At 45.1% G+C, this 25,383-nt stretch overlaps 1 protein-coding gene across 1 annotated transcript in view; it reads right to left on the minus strand.

Moving 5' to 3' along the window:
* Positions 1-25,383, minus strand: part of GRIN2C (glutamate ionotropic receptor NMDA type subunit 2C) — a 98,622-nt gene that overhangs the window by 57,798 nt on the left and 15,441 nt on the right. The window contains exon 2 of the mRNA XM_066613597.1: positions 587-1,010. Within this exon, the coding sequence (XP_066469694.1) occupies positions 587-994 (408 nt within the window). The 5' untranslated portion in view covers positions 995-1,010. The remainder of the gene's footprint in view (positions 1-586; positions 1,011-25,383) is intronic.

Genomic DNA, 25,383 nt, shown 5'->3' on the forward strand with positions numbered 1-25,383 from the left:
TCAACTTGCACTTTGCATCACTTTCTGAGAGAAGTAAAGCCCAGACAGTTATATTTTGTTCGACACAAGTGGTATTCTTTGTGGATGCAAATTGCTGTGGGCTTGTTGACCCAATGAAGTTGTACTACAGGTTGAGTATACCTTATCTGGACTGCTTGGGATGGGAAGGTGTCTGGATTTCAGATTTGTCTGGATTTTGGAATGATTGCATAAATATAATGAGAAATGCTTTCTCTTGCTCTTCTCACTGTTACCCTTATGGGGTGTCTGCTGACCTCTCAAATTTTTCAACAATATCTGTACAAGTACACAACAGAGAGTAGAAAACAGAACTTACAGCCTGTACTTGCACTGGATGTGGGAATGAGCCCAAGACCTTATCGTGTTCACACTACAGAAGACTAAAAAAAAAGTTTTGGACAAGAATATCTGGATTTCAGATGTCCAGATAAGGGTAATCTACTTACTCTTGTACTATACTATACTATAGTACTATATAATGTACTGCAAACTGAGAGGTTTTATATCAGTACTGCTCTGTACCTATTCTCAGCCCAGTTGCTCAGAAGAACAAAAATGGTTTCACCTTGGGTGTCAGAACGACAGCAGATCCTCCACTGATGCTGATGATGGGTACATGGGTCTGGGATGAGATGAAATCAAGAATCTGAGCCACAGCCTCTGTACCAATGTTGTCCTCGAAGACAATCCCATGGAGCTTCGTAGTGGCAAGAATGTCACAGATCTGGGTCAAGAGAGTGCTGGGGTTGGTGTCATTCACTACCACTGTGACTGGGTGGATCTCCAGTGGCATGCCCAAGAAGCTCTGATGTGTCAGCCGACTGCGGATGTAGAGAGGATATGATGAGCCTCCAAAAACCACAGCCACATTTACCACTGGTTCCCTGGCACTTGACGGCAAGTTATCCATAAGAACAGCCGAACAGCCCAGCACCATGGACAGCACCAGGGTGTCTGTCAGAGCTCTGCCCATGTCCACCACGGAGTCCCTGCAACATGGAGCAAAGATAAACAAAAGTCAGAAAAAAGAAAGAGCACAAAGTTCAAAGAAATGGATAATAAATAAAAAGATTCTAAAAAAATAAATCTTAGATGGATATTTAAAAATGTAAAGTGTGGAGTGACTCAGAAATAATGAGCCCAGTTCTATCCAACTCCCCAAAATAGTCAGAAAGCTAGCACAGTATACTGACTAAGAAACTAAGACCATCCCTCCTATGAATCTTGCCTCTGTCATGCACTCACTAGTGTGATCTTAGGTAAGTCACTCCCTCTCAGCTTCAGCTGCAATATGAAGAACGCTGCTAGATCAGGCCAACGGCCCATTTAGTGCAGGTTCCTACATCTCACAGTGGCCCACCAGATGCCTCTGGGAGCACACAAGACAACAAGATACCTGCATCCTGTTGTCATTCCCTTGTATCTGGCATTCAGAGATAGGCTACCTCTAACACCCAGAGGTTCCATATAGTCATCATGGCTGTGATGGACTTTTCCTCCAAAAACTATCCAACCCTCTTTTAAAGGCCAGACACCATCACCACATTCCATAGCAAGGATTCCACAGATTAAATACATGCTGGGTAAATAAATATTTTCTTTTGTCTGTTCTGATCTTCCCCCAGCCAATTTTAAGGGGTGTCCCCTGGTTCTGGTGTTGTTCAAGAAGGAAAAGAACTTCCCTCTATCTACTTTATCCATCCCATGCTTTATTTATACTAAAATATTTGTGATTTCAGGTTATCCCATGGAGATAATAAAAGCACAGGGTTATTGCAAAGTTTACATCAAGATACCCTGCACATGCCTGATCTTGGAAGCTAAGCAGGGTCAGGCCTGGTTAGTACTTGGATGGGAGACCACCTGGGAATACTGGGTGCTGTAGGCCTATACCATAGTCTTTCAAGTTGCCAACCAATACATGTGGAGTGCTTTGAAGTTTGCTTTGTAATTACTAAAGTAAGGGCTCAATCCAGCCCTTGACTTGGGCTGGCACAAGTCCCTTGCACTAGCCCAGGACAGTCGCAAACATGCCGTAACATTTGCACCTCCTCAGGAAGAAGCCAGGCCGGCACCTGGAAGTGGAGGCTGGCACAAGCCTCTGAGGTCGGCGGGGGGGGGGGGTGAGGAAGAGGCGGGGGGAGGGCGTGCAGTGGGCAGCCCCAGGGTCGGGCGGGTGGGAGGTGGTGCTGGGATCCAGCAGTTATGCCAGATCCCAACCCCAGGGAGAACAGAGCAGCTCCAAGTCACTCTGCTCTCCTCAAACTTGTGCCACCTCAAGAGGTGGCACAAGTTCAAGGAGACCCATAGGGGCCAGAGGTCCTTACCTGGAGGTAAGGGGAATTGTTTTCCCTTACCTCTGACTGAGCCGCTTATGGCCCCTATCCTGCCCTGGATACAGTGCAAGCCTCTTGGTTTGCCTGTTCCAGCACAGGTTGGGATTGTGCCCTTAGTCCAATACAGGCAGAAGATGTGTTCTGGAGGCTGAGCTGTTGCCTTGGCCTGAGAAAGCTACGCAGGATTGGGTCTCAGAAGGCCTTATAAAGGCCTAATCACCACTTCTAGTTTTCCCCTGAAAACTGGAAGTGACCTTCTAAGGCCTCCTGAAGACTTCAGAACACCCTTTGAGGGTGACCTGAGCACAGCTCCAGTCATCTCTGGAGGGTCCATGTCGGGCTGACCCTGTGGGTTTGGGACTCATGGGTTCCAAATCTGCAGCTAAAGAGACCCGACCGTACTTGTAAAAATCTCATTATGGTTCAGTCTACCTATGTAAACCACCTTGAGTCTATTGAGAAAGGTAGTATATAAATATCATCATAATAAGTAATAAATATACAAATGTATTACTAGTCACAGCCATGTCTCACCTTACATAACAAATCTAAGAGAAGGGAGCAGCCATGTTAGTTTGCCTTAGCGAAAACAAGCAGGAGTCTTGCAGTACCTTAAGGGGGAACAATTCATTGCAGCCTCAGCTTTCACACTGTGGCTTGTGCCACAATAAACGTGTTTGCCTTTAAAATGCTGCAAGGCTCGCTGTTTTCTCATTTAGAGACACCTTCACCCAATATTTCTCCTCCAACCTGGCTGCCCTCCTCTTTTAATCCTGCCTCATCTGCCTCATCCATTCCTGCTCTCACTCAGATTAGATCTCCCACTACCCTCCATTTCACCACCTGATCAGCCTGCCTCTTGCATTCTTACTTCTTTCCTCTCCAAACCCAACCATCCGTCCTTATAAGTGCCTTGGATTCTTTTCCCACTTTCCCCAGAGTCGTGTACACAGACATTTTAAGCTTTCTCCCATCTCCCGGTTGCCCTTGAATCATTCTTTCTCTATACTTCGCTCAACCCAACTTCCCTCTACTGCCACCTAGTGACCATTTTCCACTGTTTTTCAAGCCATCTTTTCCCTCTACACAAAACATTCCCTTCCCTCTTATTTTCTTAGCACCGCTTGCTATCTCTGTTCGGTGTCAGCTCATGTAGCATCTCCTTGCCTTCTCAATTGGCTTGCTTGATGAAGCACTGTTACTCTTTTTGGCACCTTGATTTGAGTGATTCTTTTACCATATTTGTCTATACCAGGGGTGGGCCCCTACCCGGAGGCCATTTGCGGCCGTCAGGCTCCCCCAATCCACCCGTCAGAGAGCCCCCAGTCTCCAATGAGCCTCTGGCCCATCAGAGACTATTGGAGCCTGCACTGGCCCATGAGTGCTGGTCACAACCACCAGACGCGAGCTGCAGGCTGAGTTAGAGCAAGGCCTTTTATAGTCTCCATGTGTTTTCTGCTTTTCCCTGGGCATTATTTTACCCCTCCCCCCCATTTCCTCTGAACAACTTATGTCTCCATGTGTTTCTGACTTGGTCTGTATGAGTTCACTGTGCAAAAGGTGTGTGGCAAACATTTCATAGTTCTCATGTGGTTCTACATGCCTGTTTTATAGTTCTCATGTGTATTATAAATAAGCTCAGTAAAATTCATTCATTCAATAAGTTCTGTCTCTTGTGTATTCATTTATGTAAATTTATTAAAATTTGAAATGTAATTAATTCTTTTTTTCCTTGACCTGCAACACAGTGTCAGAGACATGATGCGGTCCTCCTGCCGAAATGTTTGCCCACCCCGATCTAAACTAAAACGTACTATGCTGCTTTTGGTTAGTAGAGGCCCCCAAAGTGATGAAACAATTATAAAATAAAATATATAAATAAAAACTAAACCAGACAAAAGATTAAGTTGCAACAAAAAATCAATTTGCAGCCCTTTGGTCACTATCTCATACTGACGGCCCACTGAAAAGTTGAGAAGGTAAGGGCATCCTCGGATTGCACTAAGAGACTGGGTATCACAACTGGAAAGGACCTGTCCCATATACCCACCAAACCAACTTCATAGTCATGAAGGCGCAACATGGAGAAGAGCCTCCCCGCATTGACCACGGTGAGCAGGAGCAAGCAACCCCTTAGATATCCAGGGCCCAAACTACAGTGATGACTTTGAACCAGACACAGAAACAAACCAGGAGCCAGTGTAGATACAGTAAAACCCCTGCTAACTGGGAAAAGAGGCACTATTTCAAGTGATGCTCCTCTGACACTTAGAAGGGAGAGAACCATGGTCTCGCTTCACCCCAGCATGGTGTCTTTTTGAGTGTTGGTGCTCCTTCTGCATCTTTTTATATAGTGAGCACACTGGGGGCAGGGAACAACTTATTTAGCTCTCTGAACTTCTTTGTGAACTTTATTTGTTGAAAAGCAGTGTATAAATACTCTACAAAATAATAAAATCATTATTAGAACAATGGAGTAATAGGCACCAAACAAGCCCCCTACAGCCCCCTGGCAGCAGCATTCAGTACTAGTTGCCATTTCAGATCACTCTTTAAGCCATTTCAGCCCACTGCAACATGCAACTGCCAATCAAATATTTAAAAGGACTCTCCCCTCCCCTCCCATTATTCAGTTTCACTGTGGATCATCTTAGTTGGAGAGTCGGCACTTACTGACATTACTGTGAGTAAGTCACTGATGATGGCTCCTTTTGGAACTGAAAGTCTCCTTTTCCAGGTCAATCCCCAGCCATCCCTTGCAGCTGCAGATCTAGGTCATTTCAGTTACCACTTGCCAGTTCCAGTCACCCAGAATGGTCTTACCTTTTCAAGCACAATGAGTTGCTTAGTATGACATATACTTGCAGTGTACGTTTTGCTATTTTTTCTCAAAAACGTAATCCAAGTATTTACGTAAAATATTTCTATCCTGCTGAGATGCTCAACCCATTTTAATAAATAAACACATAGTACTAAAAGTTGAAATAGCAAAACAGACAAAACAGCAAATTTTAAAAAAAATCAAAAAGCAAGGAGATAACAAGGTAGGTCAGTACCTTGAATTAGTCTTTGAAATACGAGTAAGTCTGTAAGTCAGACACAAACACAAGTGCAGGACCTGGAATCTGTTACTTGATTGGCTTCTAGGATACCTAAGATTCCTTTCTCTCAAACCTCCATGTTTCAAATTCTTGTCACTGCAAAAAAAGAGGATTGAAATTCTGCAGAAGACAGGGACAAGTTTGCCGTTCCCTTTTTATTGGCCATAGAGTCCAAACCCTGTTCCCCTTGCCCTGACTTCACTCCATCACACCAGCCTCAGGATGAGACAAGTTGAAGTCTTCGCTCGAAGCAGCAGTGTAGAGGCGGCACAAACCCACACCCTGGGTGGCTCACCACACTGTTGCTCACCACTACCCATTTCAGGCCCATGTAGCAGCTTCTCAGCAGCAGCTTTCTGCAGTTCTGCTGGGATGCCCCACATTCACAACCCCAATAAGCCTGTCTGCACATGCACACCGTGTTGGCACCTCAGGCATTCACAACAAGCCAGCCAAAGAGTGGCAGCATGGGAACTGCTTGCAGTTTTGTTGTACTGTTGTGTTTTGATTGGGTGGCCTTGGCTCTTGCTGCTGTTGGTTTCTCTCTGGTTCCCTCCTTCTCCCTAGGCAGTCACCACCAGTCACCATTTCCTCCGAGATGGAAGTCAGTCCCATACTTGGCAACTCAGTTCAGCCAGCATCCTCCCTTCTTGACTTGGCTCTCTGTCCACAATGTCTCTCTCTTTCCCCCTCCCTCCCAATCAGCCTGGGCCTGCAGCAGCTAGCTAGCATCATGCCCGGCAGTGGCCCAGCAACCGCATGCCAAGTGCCAGCCCAATGTGCCTGCTGCTATCCGTTCCACTAGCAGCTTCCTCTTTTCCCAGCCAAAAGTCATCCCATCTAAACCATGCCTGGTGGTGGCAACTCCATCCACAACCTGCAAGCCAGCAGGGGTTTCCTTTGTCCTAAGTACTCCAGCAGGCAGTCAGAACAAGAAAGACTGGCATGACTGGTGTTACCTTCCCCAATGCCATGGTGAGTGTATTCCAACCCCTCCCACTGAGAAACTGGAGCCAAGTTCAATTTCCATGAAGGCAGGGCAGCTTTTTGCTTTGCTCTCAGTCTGAGCTTGGGTTCTGCTCAGGTCTGGCAGTCAAATGCAGGTATCCTCTAACTTCCTGTTGGTACCTGTCTGCCACAGTACAAAGAAGCAAATAAAAGAGCCAAGGGGTGGTAGAGAGAGACAACTCTCTTACCTGGGCTGCTGTGCCAAGTCATTGGTAACCAACTGCCAAAGTTCCTGAAACATATTGCTGAGAGAGACCAGTCTGAAGCAGCAGCTTCAGCAGCAGCAGCAAAGTCAGTTGGGTAAGGGACTGCATGAAGTGGGGAGGTGACAGACACTGTTTTATCCTTTACTTAAGCAGTAAAATCATGGACAAGCCCTGCATTCCATCAATAAAACTGAACTACAGGTGCAGCCTATTTATCCATGGATTTTTTATCACGGATTTATCTGCGAATGGGGTGCGGGAACCAAAAGTCACACACACCTTTGCCTCCTTTGCCCTGCACTGGCATCTTGCTCCATTTCCAGGCAGCCCAAAACACTGCAAAAAGGCTCTGCCTCGCCCAGGCAGGGAAATAGCCCCGGAACCCTGGAAGAGGTTCCCCTTGCAAAGGAACAGTAAGACTCCTGGAGCCGCTGAGCCAGCAAAGAGGATGAAGAGGGGAAGGGGGGGCGAAAATCTCTGTAGCCAGAACACGTGCAGCAAGGTGGAGTGCGCTCGCTCTCGCTCTCACACATTCAGTCACTCTCACTCACACAGAGGCAGGTGTGGTAGCAACAGAGGGGATTGCTTTAAAAAACCCAGGGAGTGTTTGCCAAAATCCCCCCCCCATTGAGATGGTGCAGGCAATCACCGACACAAGCAACCCTCCCCATGTGCAGGCAATCATGGACACAAGCAAGCCTTCCCACCAAGCAAAGCATGAGATTTAGCCTACAATCCCCTCCACATTTTCCTGGGAGTAAGCCCCATTGACTACAGTGTGGCTTACATCCGAGTAGAAACACATAGGGTTAGACTCTTAAAAGATCAGCATCCCATGAGAAAGAAGCCAGGCAGCTGGCAATGGGGAGGGCTGAGTACAGAGCAGAGGGGAGTGGATTGATAACAGCTGCCTTAGTTTCCTTCCATCCGGAAGTGTCAGGCTGCAGTGTATTTGCGTAACTCTATGGAATTCAGCACAACGCGTTTTTTGTTAATTGCGCCAAGTCACAGAACAGAACTAATGCGGATAAATAGGCTCCACCTGTAAACTAAACTAAACAGTGTCTTCCAAATCTTCTTTTTAGCAAGATCTCAAATACTGCCACGGGGTGGGAGATGTAAAATGGGTATACACTGTATATCACAAATGAGCAAGGTTTTGCATACCTGAACAAGAAACCTAGAATTTCAGTTAACCTTGCTATAAAAAAGGCATGCAGGCCTGTGAGGCCACTAGAAACGTTCAGGCCTCCCACAAAAAAAGCTTTGATCTTTCACATAAAATATCAAGTACTGACCCCATCAGAAGTGTCCATTCCAAAGCTATAGGGTGTCTCTATGGCAGAATGTGGCAGCATCGGGCTTTTGAACCATGGTCTCCTCTCCCTCTTTATCCCAGCTAACCCACATTTCCCCCCCCCCCAAAAAAATTTCAGTACACATCAGATTGGTGCAACTTGAATTATCCAAATGAAGAATATTAGCAAAATAGATTCTATTTTCAGATTGGACTTTGGGGGGAGGGGCTTACAAAACTTACATTCCCTTGTTTCAGAATTTAAATTGTTTGAATTATGGGAGTACATAAATAACAAATTCTTTGTTTGCATTTCAAAGCATTTTTCAAATGCTTCAAAGCATTTTTCAAAGGCTATTGTATCCATCCTGCAGATAGGAACAATGAGGTGCAAAATTAAGACAGACTGTACGTGCAAGAACAACAGCTGTAATAGGTGCCTTAGGGCCCAATCCTATCCAAATTTCCAGCACCGGTGCAGCCGCAATGCAGCCCCGAGGTAAGGGAACAAATGTTCCCATATCTTGAGAAGGCTTCTGTGACTGCCTCCCCATCACAGGATTCAGTGCATTCCCCATTGGCACAGCTGCACCGGCACTGGAAAACTAGATAGGATTGGGCCCTTAATGTAGTTGAGTCATAGGAGTATCCCTCCATTAGAAGAGTACAACATTGGCACTGCTTCCCCTATTAGAACTATGGGAACACAATTATCAAACTTTTGAAGGACATTATTGCACTATTGGTTGCCTGGAGCTTCCAATGTGACTATTAGACAAGTCTGGAGTGTGTAGAAAAACTAACAGTGCAATCCTATGCATGAATACACAGAGGTAAGTTCCACTAAGTTCACTGAGACTTACTCTGAACTAAGTGCGTACAGAATTGCAGCCTAAGATAATGTTCTCAGCAGAACACATAACAAAATTTAATTCGTAGCAAGATTTGGAGTCATAAAGGAGTTCCCCACAAACTGAATGTGCTAGTAACAGTAGGAAATTTTTTGTCTCATCTCCTCCACCATATGGCTCACTTGCTTGAGCCATCCGGGTTTGTCTCACTAAGAGTCCAATCCTATTCAACTTTCAAGCAGTGATGCAACCATAATGCAGCCTGGAGGTCAGGGAACAAATGTTCCCTCACCTTGAGGAGGCCTCCGTGACTGTCCCGTCCCCCCCACTGCAGGATGCAGCGGACTGCAGGATGCGGTGTTGGAATAGCTGCATCAGTGCTGGAAAGTTGGAAAGGATTGGGCCCTAAGCTCATTAGGTAAGTTGCAGGTACCTTGAGCATGGAACATCTTTTTTTTTTTTTGCATGCACTGCAATCTAGATCAGTGTTTCTCAAACTATGTGTCAGGACCCACTAGGGGAGTTGCGAGACAATTCCAGGTGGCTCCCTATTCATTTCAATATTTTAATTTTAATGTATTAGACTTGATGCTACACTGGTACATGACTGCATTTGGGGAAATGTGACAGATCTGTACTTTTAACAGGCTGCTATATATACGCTTTGAACAATGATAGTAAATGGGACTTATTCCAGGATATGAGTGGATAGGGGATTGCAGCCTAGGATTGTTAAAAATTTTCCTGCTTGATGATGTCACTTCCAGTCATGACATCACTTCTGGTGGGTCCTGACAGATTCTCATTCTAAAAAGTGGGTCCCTGTGCTAAAAGTGTGAGAACCGCTGATGTAGACAGCTTTGGCTAATCTGTCAGTGTAAAAGACACCAACTGAGCCCAGCACAGTTTCAGTATTCTTCCTGCCCTGCCATTCTGTGATGTCACCAATGCTGCTGGAAAAATGGGTAACAGATCCCACCTCTCCTAATTCACAGACTAAGAAATTGTACACAAATCTTTAGTGCCTACAAAGTGTAATCCAGCAGCATTGTATGGAACAGGTTCCCAGTAATGTTAGAAGCAGAGAACATTACTATGCTGGACAGCTACAGAAATGAAAAAAAAAAAATGGTGAGATGTCAGGGCTAATAAAGAAAAACGAAGAACAAAATGAAGAAATGAGACAGAGGCCTCTCTCAACTGTGGCACCTATCACAAAAAAAAGAGGAGAAACTGGTTTGGAAGCAGAAACAGAAAAGGCCTCAGTGCACGTGTAGAGACCGCTAGGAGCCGAGGCTGGCGGAAAGAGAACGCAAGGAGTCCAACATGGAGGTGAAATAAAGTGGGGCAGGAAGACTTTAAGAAATATGGAGTGACAGCAGAACTCAAACATGATAGGAAAGAATTTGGAGGGGGGGGTCAAAGATGGTTTTCCTAGGCTTGCGAGCTTAGAAACAGAACAACTCTCCACTTTCCCTATACAGGGAACCCAAGTGTCATGGTTGCACCAGTGTAAAGATTTTCCTTTTTTTTTTTTAAGTTTTCTAATTTATATCTCTCCCTCAACCCCCTCCAAATCCTTTTTTTTTTTTTAATCCTGACATTCACCAGTATGGTGCAATAGAGGGGTGAAAGGAACTTTGATAAGGGGGGAGTAATAGATATGTAAGGAACAAAAGAGCAAGGGGAGGAAGACATAGTCATGGCACAGTGGCAGCCAGGTCACAGACACTCTAAATTCAAAGCAGTATAACATCAACACAGTGGACACAACGCAAAGTAGCTAGTTGCCAAGACCAGAGGAACTCAGACAAAACGTATATCTAATTTTCATCCAACTTGGCATCTGAGTTCTTTCCCAAGGAGCTAACATTAAAAAAACTACCCAACTGCTTTTCAGATTGCAAAGCCAGCGTGCAGTGGATCGATGTCTTCACCAAGGAATGTAGCCACATAGGTGTTGTTTTTTTTTGAAAGGAAATTGGGACGCCAGTGTTTTGCACTGAATTTGACATCACCCAAACAACATGACATTCTATTTAAACAGAATGCTTTACATATGTACTGCACTGCAAATGGCCCCTACAGATGAAATACCTTCCATGTCTTCCTTCATCCTCCTCAAACCTATATTTACCTTTTAATTGCCCATTCATTTGCCTTTTTCCAGGCAGTTAAGGAAAATCTTCTATACTTCTTTCTCTCCTTTTCCGCCCTGTCACCCTCTGCTTCATCGCACTTCAGTCTCCGAGTGTCCTTGAACAATGTTATTTAGTCTCTTAAATGATGTTGTGTAGCAATATCATCTTGCCCCCCCTCCCCCCGCTCTCACAACTCCTGCTGTCCCCATGCTGTCAGCTGCCAGCATGGCCTGTCTTCAACTTCAAATTAAAGAAAAAAAAATTGTGTTTCACAGCCTGATGGGCACCTTCAGTTACATCAACTCAAAGATTAAGCACCAAGAGTAATAATAAAATATTTAAAACACTTCAAGGGAAAGAAATTAGCTTTAGCTACTTTAGAGGGAGAGGCAGCAGTTTAAGATAGCTGATCTTTGGAGGAGACTAAAAGCCTGCAGAAGTTTGGAAGGAGAGTTTCAAGCTAGTTTGACACCCTGATCTTAAGCATGTTGCATGCAAGGCCCACTGACTTCATCAGAACACAGAGTAACACCGTGTGATTAAGATTAATACAGGAAACCTCAGCTGTGTTTTGGTGTTTTCTGCAGCAAATGCATAAAAGAGGAAGTAAAATATGCATGCACATGCATCATTAAATGAGACCCTACGTTAAATGAGCTAGGCGAACCAGACAAGTGCAGGTTTTCTGGGTATGTCTGCAGATGTAGATACAATACATAGCCATTTTGCCTCCATGCTTTACACACTGATTGCAGAAAATGCCACAGTTTCCCACACCTGTAACACTGCTCTGTGTTTTCAAAGGATTGTACGTGAGACACTTGAAGCAAAGGAATACAAGGTTTTTGTGACACCCATCAGCCAAAAAGCCCTCCTGCCAGGTGACCAGCCTAGCTCAAAATGTCCCTTATGATAACAGACTGGAAATATGATTTTTCTTCATTTTACCTTTTCAAACAAGCTTTGAAATTGCTGAGCTGAATCATGATAAAATCATTCTAAGTCAGTATCCCAGTCCAGATTCAACAGTTTTGGTAGGTCATAGAAGCCCATTGTAAGCAATTACAAAACAATCAGCTCTAAGTCTTACACTTTTCCTAAACCAATGTCAGTTACTGGAGCTATGTGAACCAGAAATGGCTGAACAGATTGCTGCAAGCACAAGTACACACATCCTCATGTTTAACTCTTGGTGACACTCAAGTGGCATGAGCAGGGCCCACCTTCATGTAGAATGTGGATGTATCTTAGCATGCTAGAGGCTGGGGTAATAAAATGCCTAAATCACCTCTCCCAACAGCCCACACCTGTCTGGTGTGCACACACACACCCATTCCAACATGTACACAGGCCATCCTCCTTGACATCCCACAGTCTTAAACTAGGCAGAGACTAGCTCTCGCTGACAACTGCAGATTGAGCCTAATTGGCCAAATGTAGTCTCTTTGATATGGAACGCTGTCCAGTGAGAGACTCACCTGGCACTAACTTTGATTTTTTTCAGTGCCAGGCAAACTGTAGCTGATTTTAATGGCTTTACTTTATGCATGATTTAACTGATTCTATGACTACTGTTTCTGCCACTTTAATTATCTTTTATTGGACTGTGTTCCTTGTTATTGTCTTAATATCTATGCAGCCCTGGGAGCCTTTCCTGAGCCTTACAGACTTCTAATAAACATCTGAAAATTTTGGTATCATAGATCTAGGCTCTGCATTTGTCCAGAAGCCCCCAAATGGAAATGAATCAAATAAAATGAAAACCAAGATAAGATGCCTCACTAAGGCTGCAATCCTATGCACACTTTCCTGGGAGTAACCTTCACTGAACACAATGGAACTTACTTCTGAGTAGATGTGCCTAAAACTGCACTGTAAGGCTACAATCCTATCCACACATACTTGCTAGTAAGCCCTACAATGGGACTTACTTCTGAGTTGATATACATAGGATTGGACTGTAACAGCCCAGTCTTAAGAGCCATGCCCAAGTGAGTTTTGTGAAGGTTAATTCTAAGAAAATGTGCATAGGGTTGAAAGAATGCACTGTACTTTTAAGGTGCATAGGACTGATCTGAACTGCTTTAGGATAATGCATTCACTTTGACTTAGAGAAAGAAAACACATCAAAGAGATAATGCTTTCACTCTCATAACCAGACAAACAGAGAAGAGATACTCCATGAGGGGTCACAGGAAACACTCCAGAGTCCCATGCGCATACAACAGCCTGGTCTTCTTGGTTACAGGGGAGAAGATGCTCTCTATAAAGCCGAGCTGAAGTTCATTCATAGGATGTCTCATGTACTAATACTTTACAAGCCCTTTGTAAATGCAACTGGTGTTACAGCTGGGACATGCATTCCAAAAATGCTATACTATGGATGTACCCATGGATTCCACGCACATCATATCCAGTCGAATGGTTCTCAGGGTGAAGAGAAATTCAGCCAGTTGACAGGAGTTTTCCTTTGAGCCACTCCCAGGCTGAGTCTATTGGACCAGAAGGTAGAACTCAATCAAATGCAGAGAGTTTCATGTCCAAACAGGGTTTGATGCTGCCTTGGTCGGAGACAGACCATCTACGAAACTCCACTGAGTTCACTTTTGCCTGCACTCACTGGCAGCTACCCTCCAGGGTTCCAGACAGGGACCCTCCATAGCCCTTGAGCCTTCCCTGAAAGGACAGAACCGGGACTTCCTGTAGGCAAACTGCTGAGCTGCAGCCCACCCATTCAGTTCACTTGGAAGAACAAAAGCTGACATGTGGATGCTCAAAGAGCAATAAAAGGCATGCAAATAGGGCAAGGTGGATGAGGAAATAGGCCAGCCATTTTCAACCACTGTGCCATGGCACACTGGTGTGCCACGAATGGTCCCCAGGTGTGCCACGGGAATTTGGGAGAGGGTCCTTTATTAGTAGGGCCATTGGGGGATGTGACAGCACAGTGTGCCTTGTCAATTGTCAAAAAACAGATGGTGTGCCTTGACCATTTTAGTGTCTTGCCAGTGTGCCCTGAGATGAAAAAGGATGAAAATCACTGAAATAGGCTATATTGTTATCATAATGATCAGAAGGTTATTTATTTAAAATATTTTTATCCCACCTTTCCCCTCCCTTTCAGAAGGTGTCAAGGCGGCTTACAGTATTTTTCCTCCTACATATTAGTAGGGGGCAAAAGTAAATGGGAAGGCAGTCTCACTGGCTGTTTCTCCTCCTCTTCATAGGGCAGTCAGTGTTTCCCTGTGAAGTGGGATGGGCACAGCTCAGCTTAAAAGTTGTCTTGATTATTAATCTAGGTCCATTGCCTCTGACAAAAATGAATATGTGATAGAATAACTTCTGTATGCTAGGCCATGTTCAGAAGGCACAGTAGCAGTGCCAATAAAACAAGTTGGCAACCCTCACCATCACAAACAAACAGAGCTTCAAAAGCTGACATTACAAGCCATATATAAATGTTAGTAACACTTGATAGAGGAAGTTTTATAACATTCATCTTAGCAACAAAATGCAGCCTGACTTGCTAAACCTGTAAGGCTTTGAAGAGGGTGGGAGAGAGGCTTGCAGTGGAACACTTGGGCTCCTGCTCTGCTGCTCTCACAAATGCTCATTTCCTTCTTTTGTCGTCAGATGTTGGCTGCCAGCAGGATTCTTGGAAATACAAACAGTAATTACAAACCGGATTTCCAAATATGCAGCATTGTAGCAAGAAGCTTCACTTGCTGGGTGAACCCTTGCCTGCTGGGTTCCAGCCAGCAGATGCAAGCAGTTGGCTTGAAGGCAACAGGAGGAAATGTTTGATTCACTGGACCCCATTCCTCACACTCTTGGTGCTCCCCTCTGCCTTCTTTTGCTCAGCACTTTCCAACAAGTTATCTAGAAAGGTAGCCACAACCAGGAGAGGCACAAGTCATCTCTGGGAACACTTGATTGTCTCTTAAACCCGTTTCTGCCCAGCCCACAGGTGTACACATTTGATCCCTGTTGCGTATATGCAACGTTGGGCAATAATGGCTTAAACTAGTTCTGGCTGCAGCTAGACTCTGCATAATCATCTTGGAACCTGGTCTATTATAGACTGTTCAGAACTCTCTCCACCAGCAAAGTGAAACAAGTTAGGAAATTCAGGCACACATGAATTAACTGTCTCCTTGAGTGGAACCCCTGCCTCCAGACTAGGGCTAGCCCAGGTCTTCCTGATGCCTGTGGCACCATGCCATGTTCCAGCCTCTGTTCTTCCCAGTCTCCCATTTTCCAGCTCAGCACCCTCTGCTACTCTGCAACTGCTTCAACTGGCCTCATGGATGGGCCTGCCTTGCTCCAGTTCTTATTTGCCCTCCTCCCTTGAGCTCAGAGAAACCCTGCTGCAGGTCAGCATTAAGAACCCCTGCAAGGAAGCTGTATAAAACCCAGTTAAATGAACAACATTTGCAGAACATCTTTCATAATTCCTTCAAAGCAGGAAATGCAATCTGTGATTTGTCATATGAAGCCAACCTACACCAAGTCAATTTACCCAGTATTGTCTACTTAGACTGTCAGTGGTTCTTCAACATCTCAAGAGTTTTTTCCCAGTTTGACATCTAAAATCCTAGCACAGGATGAGAAGCCAGGGATTGAACCTGGGACCTTATGCATGCAAAGCATGTGCTCTACCTCTGTGTCATAGTCCCTCCTGTTAAATTTACTAATTTCCACTAGGATTGTGCTCCTTATGAGAAATAACTCATCATGACAATTAAGCTCTCTTCATAGTAACTGCTTTTCATCTTACGGGTAAAGCACCTAAAATGCAAACAATTACTGGGAATGATGCATGGGGTGGCAACCTAATTACACTCTTGTCCTCTAGGTCTCATTCTTCACATGATCTGTAGTCATTCCAATACAAAGCCCCAACCCATTAATGGTGCAGTGCCACTGGTATTTTTTCCCCCTGCCCTTCTCGAAAAATTTCTCTGCATTGTTAATACCAACTGTAATGACTGTGGAGGAGTTAATTACTTCTGCTGCTATTCCATAGGAGGTGATTAAAGGATTTTATTGTCAGGATGCTTAAAGTTTTCCCTTGCAACTACAGGAAACTCAGTATCCCAGAATGCCCTGCAATCATCAAACACTAGCCTACATCTGGGGATGGGGTTACCATAAGATTTAAGGTTCAATCATATCCAGCTTTCCAGTGCTGATGCATGCCATCAGGGCGTGTGCTTCATCCTTTGGGGGGGCAGTGACAAATGTTACCTCAGGGCTGCAATGCACCTGCATCAGTGCTGGACAATTGAATGAGATTGGGTCCTTAGTAAAATAGCAAAAATAACAATTTATTCTACAAACATTAAGTGATGTTAATGTGATTTCAATCGAGGTTGAAACATAGAGAGGCATTTGCTGTGAGGGTTTCAAAACTGAGTGTGTGTGTGGGGGGGAATCCAGCTTGCCCTTCTCTTTTGATTTAGTTGCAGCTTGATCTGCAGGTAAAGCTTTCTTAGAACATGGAGATAAACAGGGCCGCCTGCTAATGCCTATAGATGAACCTGCGGGACAGGTATAGGAACCAGTTCAAAAGTTTTTAATTATCATCAAGGCCAGGATTTTGTGGGACTGAGCAGTCAATAATACAGGGTTAATGGTGGGATCAGCCCAAAACACTGCCATCTTCTAAATAAAGGTATCATTTAGGGCAGTTGCTCATAGCCCTCCCTCAGAGTTTCAGGTCCTGAGTGGTCATTCCTCAGACAAACCTTTATTTCTACTCACTCAGTGGTTCTAGACACAAAGTGTGCTTTTAAAAACAACCACATTTTATTCATTTTAGTACATGTAGGTCAACCAATATAATTAATTTTAAACAAACCATCATCCGTATATTTTTCATTCCTGTTTTAATTCCCCAATCTCCCCTTCTCTTTCATGCAGTCTCTGCAATCTCAGATCAGAGAGCCAGGATAGTGCAGTGATTTAGGAGTTGGAACTGAACCTGGAAGAGCCAGGTTCAACTCCCCACTCACCCATGAAGCTTCCTGGGTGACCTTGGACCAGTCACTCTCAACCAGCCTCATATACCTTGAGGGCTGTTGACATAAAGGAGGAAAAGAGCTATGTGCGCTACCCTGAGCTCCTTGAACAAAGGTCAGTACAAAAATATGAAAAATAAATCCTCACTGGGAACTGTCCAACATCATGGCCTGACAGATGAGCTGAAGCAGTTTGTCTTCCATTCTGCTGTCATTAAAGGGACCTAGAATCTTCTTCTGAGGCAACCATCTAGCCTCATGGCTGGACAGCCACTAGTTAATAGTGTTTAAACAAACTGTGTTAAACTGTGTTGGGACCCATTAGGTGAATCATGAGCCACTTTCAGGTGGATCCCCATTCATTTCAATCTTGTTGGCAACCTTCAGTCTCGGAAGACTATGGTGTCATGCTCTGAATGGTGGTTCTGGAACAGAGTGTCCTCTCCAGTGCGCGAAGCCTGGGTAAAGTAGGTATGGAGGATAGGCTGTTACCCATGCAGCAAATTCCCCCTCTCCACATCGCTGAAATGGTCCAATGGAAAGGCAGAGGCCAATACGGTTGGTTCCAGCGGCATCGCAGGAGTTGCCAGAACGTGACTGTGTTCAGCCATGAACTGCCTCAGGGACTCTGGCTCCAGATTTTGCCTCGAGGTTGACTCCTGAAGCCTTTTCCATAACTGGATGTAGCCACAAGGCAGTGGAGGTTTGGGATCAGAGTTTTCCTTCTCTCAGATGAGCTGCCTTCCCAGGCTGATGAGTCCCATCTACCTGGTAGATGTCCCATCTACCCATCTATCATTTCAATACTTTATTCTTAATAGACGATGCTCCCATGGTATCTGACTGCATTCGGGGAAATGTGACAGATCTGTACTTTTAACAGGCTACTATGTATATGCTTTGAACAATGATAGTAAATGGGACTAACTCCTCAGTAAGTGTGGGTAGGATTGCAGCCTAGGATTGTTAAAAATTTTCCTGCTTGATGATGTCACTTCCTGTCATGACATCACTTCCAATGGGTCCTGACAGATTCTCATTCTAAAGAGTGGATCCCAGTGCTAAAACTTTGAGAACCACTGTAATAGTCTACAGGTGTTAAACCATCAGAACACAATTGACCTCACAACTCTTCCCAAGCCACATTCACCCAAGTGCTGCCTGGAAAATGAGAATTCATAATGACAACAAATGACTGCCTATCTTGGTGGAAAGGTATCCCAACGTGCAAAGATCAGAAACCACTCTACATTATTGCAGCCACAGCAACAGAGACCTTGCTGCTGTTGCATTTTGAATTAGTGCAGAGGCCAAGTACATAAAAGGGCAATTTCTAATGAAAGTCAAAAAACAGAGTAAATGTAAATGCAAGTAGGTCAACAACTGTAATGGGTGAACACGCCAGAGACTCTCTAAAGTTCACCAAGTGATTTGATAACTGGTTTTACTGTGGGAAGCACTGCGTAACAGACGTGAAGGGGCAGCAATATTAGGCCTCAAGGGAGGATGTACGGGATGCCTTTTGATCATCCAGATTTGCCTCTCTGCAGAAACCCTCTTGTGGCATTGAAAGGCCCACCAGGGCTGCCACCTCATTATGGTCTCTGTAAGAAAAGAGGATTGAGAGCTGGCAATATGAACAACTTCTAAGTCAGAGAGTTGATTGAAATATATCTTCAACAACAGATACACACAGAATTTACACATCTACAACTTGTATGCCTGTCAGCTCTGTGCACGTAGAACCAAAGGATGCATGGAGATTGGGGACAAGGACACAGGCACGCAACCCCCTCCATTGTCAGCTGACAGAGCTGATTATTGTATATAGTTTTTCAACCTTGTGGAAACCGCTTCCCTGATGAGGCTTTGCTTTCAGTAGAAATCCATATATAGCAGCTTTTCCTGACAGTCAGACAACACTATGGGAGCAATCCTAACCTGTGCTGGAACAGGCAAGCCAGGAGGCTTGTGCTGTATCCAGTGCAGGATGGGGGCTAGAAGCAGCTCAGCCAGAGGTAAGGGGAAATGTTTCCCTTACCCCTGGGTAAGGGCTGCTGGCCACAATGGGTCTCCTCGGACTTGTGCCACCTCTGGAGGTGGCACAAGTCTGAGGAGAGTGGATCGGCTTAAAGCCACTTCGTTCTCCCTGAGAACGGGAGTTGGAATCTGACATAACTCCTGGATCCCAGCCCCACCTCCCACGCCCCACCCACCAGCCCCCAGGGCCACCCACTGCCCGCCCAAGAATGCCTCCCTCCCTCCTCCCCCCTGCCTCCCCCATGCCTACCTTTTCCACTTGTGTCGGCGCAGGCGGGCTGACACAAGCGGCTGAGGGGAAGCTAGCGCGGAGGCTTATGTCTGCCTCCGCAGGCCAGCAGTTCTCGGAGCGCCAACCTGGCTTCCCCTTAGGAGGTGCAAACGTGCTTTACGGCATGTCTGCGACCCTCCTAGGCTGGTCCAAATGCAAGTTAGGATTGTGCCCTACGGGGGGAAAACCTTCACCTGTTTCAGAATTATGGGGCAAGATTCACAGCAAGTTTCAAAGGACAACTCTTGCCTATATTCTTGGATTTTATTTTTGTTTTAAACTAGCACTTGTTATTACATTTGTTACTCTCATACCTCATAATAACCAGAGCTACAACTGTACCTAAGAAATGTTCACATGTAGTCTGAAAAATAGGAGCAGGGGCAATTGCTCCCTTGCCCAATCTCCCTAAATGACATCCCTGGTCAATCTGCTGTTAAACATCCAGGAATAGGGTTACTAAGGTGGCTGACATTTACCAAACCTACACACAAGATCTAACAATTGACAAGGCTGCTAGTGGGGGGTTCATATTCCCCAAAGGCCCTACTAATAAATGACCCTTCCCCAAACTCCCAAGGCACACCTGCAGATCATTCATGGTACACCAATGTGCTGCAGCACACTGATTGAAAATTACTGCCTTGGTGACTTCCAAGTCTGGACTACTGTAAAGCGCTCTACACAGGGCTCCCCTTGAACATGGCTCAGAAGCTGCAATTAATCCAGAAGATGGCGGCCTAGGTGGTTACTGGAGTGGGCAGTTTGATTCTGTTGGACCTCTGCTTCAGCAGTGACATTGGTTGCCCATTTGTTTCCAGGCCCAATTCAAGGTGCTAGTACTGACATTTAAAGCCCTTTACAGTTTGGGACTATGTTATCTGGGGGATCAGCTTCTCCAATACATACATTGTTTGAGATATTGTATATTCATGGAACTCTGTAAGACACCTTGGGCATTTTGTCCAGCATGGGAAAGGCTGGATATAAATTTAAAAAATAAAAAATAAAATAACATGCCTGTCCTATCCTATCCTTTGAGGAAACTCAAACAAATTGAAAATAAGGCCATCTTCAAGAAATAGCAAAGAGGTTTCCCTCTTTCCCAGAAGAAAACAAAACAGTTTATCTAGCCTTGAGGAAGGAAAGCTTTAAAAGACTCAGAGGCAAACCAGGACAACTCCCTGACCAGCTGTAGTCCTATATCAGCCTAACAGAACCTCAAGATCCTTGTAAGTATCAAGATCCTTGTCCTCAACCTCAAGATCCTTGTCTCCTGGTTTACTCACTGTGCCAGTGTCTTTTTATATAAACACACGTAGGTTTCCCCTGGGGGCTGGGGATAAGAATAGGCCCTCGGTTTGGCTGTACTTGTCGTAAGAGGCAACTAAACAGCCACCGGGTAGATGGGACTCGTCAGCCTGGGAAGGCAGCTCATCTGAGAGAAGGAAAACTCTGATCACTGCCTTGTGGCTACATCCAGTTATGGAAAAGGCTTCAGGAGTCAACCTCGAGGCAAAATCCGGAGCCGGAGTCCCTGAGGCAGTTCATGGCTGAACACAGTCACGTTCTGGCAACTCCTGCAACGCCACTGGAACCAACCGTATTGGCTTCTGCCTTTCCATTGGACCATTTCAGTGACGTGGAGAGGGGGGATTTGCTGCATGGGTAACAGCCTACCCTCCATACCTACTTTACCCAGGCTTCGCACACTGGAGAGGACACTCTGTTCCAGAACCACCATTCAGAGCATGACACCATAGTCTTCCGAGACTGAAGGATGCCAACAACACGTAGGTTGTAATCCTATTCACACTAACATGGAAATAGGCCCCACTGATTATAATGAGACTTGGTTCTGAGTAGACAAGCATAGGATTTGGCTCGCACAGTCAACTCTGTACTGCCCCTTCAGTGTCTGAGCTGCAAGAAGAGGCTTGCATCCCAGCAGCGAAAGCAGCATCCTGTCTCTGTGGAATGATGTACAGTATCCCATTGCTGCCCCACTTACCTTTGTAGAATAGCCCCTTGCGATAAGAAATCACCACTAGAACTCCAAGTTAGATAGTAGGGAGAGAGCCAAACTCCTTCAACAGAAAACGCAAATTCTGCAACAAACACACTGTGCATAGCAATGCTGTTATAAACACAGGTGACATATTTCTGCCTAAAGCAGACACTGTGAGAGCATCAGGAATGCTGATCTCCAGAGCATAACTGAGGTGAAGCTAGGTTTGCCAGGGAAGGAGAGGATTTGGGGATGTACTGTGTAGCAGAAGAAGGTGGGGTGTGTGCACTGAAAAGAGGAGGAAGATGTGAGCCACAGGCCGTTGCTCCTGACCTGTGCCAGCTTTCTGATGCACACATCTTTGAGAGGCTTGAGCTTGCAACTGCTACTGGGTTCAAGCACCATCCAGATCCTCCTTGATACAGGTGTCCCCTGCTTTCTGATGGCTCGTTTTTTGACAATCAGCTCTTTCAACACATTTCAATTATACCCGAAAGTTATTCATTCAATGCATGCTCTGCTCTTTCAAACTCTCTATGAGACATACAAAATTATGCAGGGGATGGACAGAGTGGATAGGGAGATGCTCTTTACACTCTCACATAACACCAGAACCAGGGGACATCCACTAAAATTGAGTGTTGGGAGAGATAAAAGAAACTATTTCTTTACTCAGCGTGTAGTTGGTCTGTGGAACTCCTTGCCACAGGATGTGGTGATGGCGACTGGCCTGGACGTCTTTAAAAGGGGATTGGACAAGTTTCTGGAGGAAAAATCCATTACGGGGTACAAGCCATGATGTGTATGTGCAGCCTCCTGATTTTTGAAATGGGCTATGTCAGAATGCCAGATGCAAGGGAGGGCACCAGGATGAGGTATCTTGTTATCTGGTGTGCTCCCTGGGGCATTTGGTGGGCCGCTGTGAGATACAGGAAGCTGGACTAAATGGGCCTATGGCCTGATCCAGTGGGGCTGTTCTTATGTTCTCTCTGCTGTTCTAAAGGCTAAAATTGCCCTCCCCATGTTGATTTGCATATGACATGCTGATTCAAACTGTGTGTGTGTGTGTGTGTGTGTGTGTGTGTGTGTGTGTGTGTGTGTGTGTGTGTGAGAGAGAGAGAGAGAGAGAGAGAGAGAGAGAGAGAGAGAGAGAGAGAGAGAGAGAGAACACCAGCTTCAGATCCGGGTCTATTTCCATTCTTGAAGACATTAATGAGAGTTCATTTGCAGAAATCTTTGCGCAACAGCAGGAATTTACCAGATAAAAAAAACATTTGCAATTTGCTAGCTAAAAAAACATTGAAAGCAATATGTTTAAACTAAAAAAAGGCCAGGTTCTGCTTTTCAACCGTTTCCACTTTTCACCAGGGCTCTGGTCCCTAGCCTGTCAAATGAGTGGGGGATGTCTGTATGAGCAACTGGAAAAGGCAATAAATCTGCATAAATAGAAAACTGATACTTGATCAGAGTTGGGGTTCACAATTATTGCAATTATTGCCTCGAGAAACATTAGATTATTGAAGGCAAGATACCCCACCTTCCCTGCTCATCCAACAGCCTGGTTGGAAGAAGAGTCTTTTACACTCTTGCTGTGAATTTCCAAGTATTTTTAGTCCTGTGATCAATAATTCATAGGGATTATGGCATCAACTACCTGAGAAGAGAAAGAAAAAACTGCCACAGACTCTTAAATCTGTGATTTGTCCGTTTTAATTTCTCCTCAAGGACACTGAAATCCATTGTGGGCAACACACTGACCCCACAGCCACTAAGAAGGTTCTTTGGCAACAGATCCGACACGTCACTAATACTTTGGAAACTCCTGGATCATGCTTCAGCCATGAGGTAGCTCCACAGTTGGTTGAGGCAGCCTCTGTCTTAAAGGGAAAGTCATAGACTGAGGTCTGCAATTTGCACTAGTGTTATGTTTCTAGCATAACACATAACAGTACTCACGTCTCTCTAGGAAGTACATTTGAGAGTCCTTTCCTTGAATGACACTGCGTAGTCTCTTGCCATTCCTCAGTGATATTGAGAATATCCTCAAAACATATTCAGAAGAACTCTTTTTATAGGGCTAAACCCTGATATTCAAAACTGGTTCTGGAGACTTGGAACAAATGAAGCAACCTGGTGCCCTAGAAGAGCAGGGTTCTAGCTAAAAATAAAATGTCACCAATACTCCAGGCCTGAATTACACTTAACATTTTATTTCAAGACTAGATACTGAGACTGTAATATTGGCAACATTTCAACAAATCCAGGCACAGAAATTATATCTTGATTATGTCATCTATTCAAGAGTTTGCATATCCAAATCTGAAAACTACGTAGTTCAAGTTTCCTCTTCTGTAAACTAGTTCCATTTCAATCCCCTGGCAGGTAAAAACCTCTCGTTGGGGAGCATTCCCCCCACCCCAATACCACCCATTGCAGCAGTATGGCACATGTTCTGAAAACCTCTCTTCTACATAACTGCTAAGGTTCCAGAAACCCTCTCCTCCTTGGCATCTGTTTCTGCTATTCTCTGCTATCACCTTAGAGCAAAAGGCAAGCAACAATATTTTTCCAGAAAGCTACTGAAGCAAAAAAGTGGCAGAAGCAGAAGAAAAAATTCTGAGATTATTAGGGAGCAATCTTGACCTGGGATTGGGCTGGCGCAAGTCCCTTATGCCAGCCCAGGAGAGACGCAAACGTGCCATAAGGCACAATTGCACCTTCTCTGGTGGAAGCTGGGCTGGTGCTCTGAGAGACACCAGCCGGCAGAGGCTGACATAAGCCTCTGCGCCAGCTTCCTCACAGATGCTTGCATTGGCCTGCTTGGGCCGACACAAGGACAAAAGCTAGGCGGAAGGAGGCAGAAGGGAGGTGTTCCTGGGCAGGGGAAGGGCGGGCCGGGAGCAGGAGATGGGACTGGGATCTGGCAATTATGCCGGATCCCAACCCCCATTCCCAGGGAGAACAGAGCGGCTTCAAGCCTCAAGAGGTGGTGCAAGTCCAAGGAGACCCACAGGGGTCAGCAGCCCTTACCTGGAGATAAGGGGAAATATTTCCCCTAACCTCTGACTGAGCTGCTTATGGCCACTATCCTGTGCTGGAGACAGCACAAGTCTCCTGGCTTGCCTGTTCCAGAGCAGGATAGGACTATGCCCTTAATTCTTCTGTCCTGCATTTGACTCCAGGTACACCATTACATCCCTGAAAGAAGGAAAAGGAAAAGGGTTAACATTACATAACGAATACGTGGGCTAATTAATATAATTATACCTATATAATGTTCCAAAATGATGGACTGATTTTCAGGCATAAGCCTAGGCCAATTCAGAAAGTAAATGACTCTTCCAAGACTGCGAGGAGTCCAAGTGGCACCAAGCTAAAACAAGGTTCATAACCATGGAGGCTCCTTCCCGCATTCCTTTGTCAGTGTGACCCAGACACCATCAAAGTTAAAACATTCTTCCCTACCGAGAAAGAAAATAAATATAACAAGACTTGTCACCTGAACAACATCAAGCATCTAAAATTATGTTCCCAGTTCCTGCTATGCAAGTCACCATATGAAGGGCTGAAATACACTGTGGTCAAATAGAACTGACAGAGTTCTGCAGGGGGTTTGCAATTTATCGCAATGTAAATTAAGGAGGACCCAAAGCTCTCCAGGCATTTCTCCAATGAGCTGCATGCAATTCTTTGTGTGGCAACAGATGCTGCTTCCTAGGATACCCTAACCTGGGGGAATTGCCAGCATGCGGCCAGAGCAGATTCCACCCAAGAGGCAGTACAGGCTGCTCCAAGTGGCCCAGTTCAAGAGGATACTGGGCAAACCAGGAAGAGACAAGAAGGGAGAACAAGAGAGATTCTTGTGTGATTTGACACAACAGTACCTGGTGCATGATGGGGTAGGTATATCCCAGCCTCCTTCCATTTTCCCCAACAACAGTTCTTTTCCCTATGTTAATTTATAAAACAGAGGAAAGAAGCTACAATTAGGGAAACACCTAAAAAGAGTATGGCTGCCACATGTTAAAACCCTATTCAAAAATTATGTAGGACGAACACATGGAGAAAGGTTGGGATCAGGCA

The sequence above is a fragment of the Tiliqua scincoides genome, chromosome 2, assembly GCF_035046505.1.
Source record: "Tiliqua scincoides isolate rTilSci1 chromosome 2, rTilSci1.hap2, whole genome shotgun sequence".
In the NCBI taxonomy this organism is placed as follows: Eukaryota; Metazoa; Chordata; class Lepidosauria; order Squamata; family Scincidae; genus Tiliqua; species Tiliqua scincoides.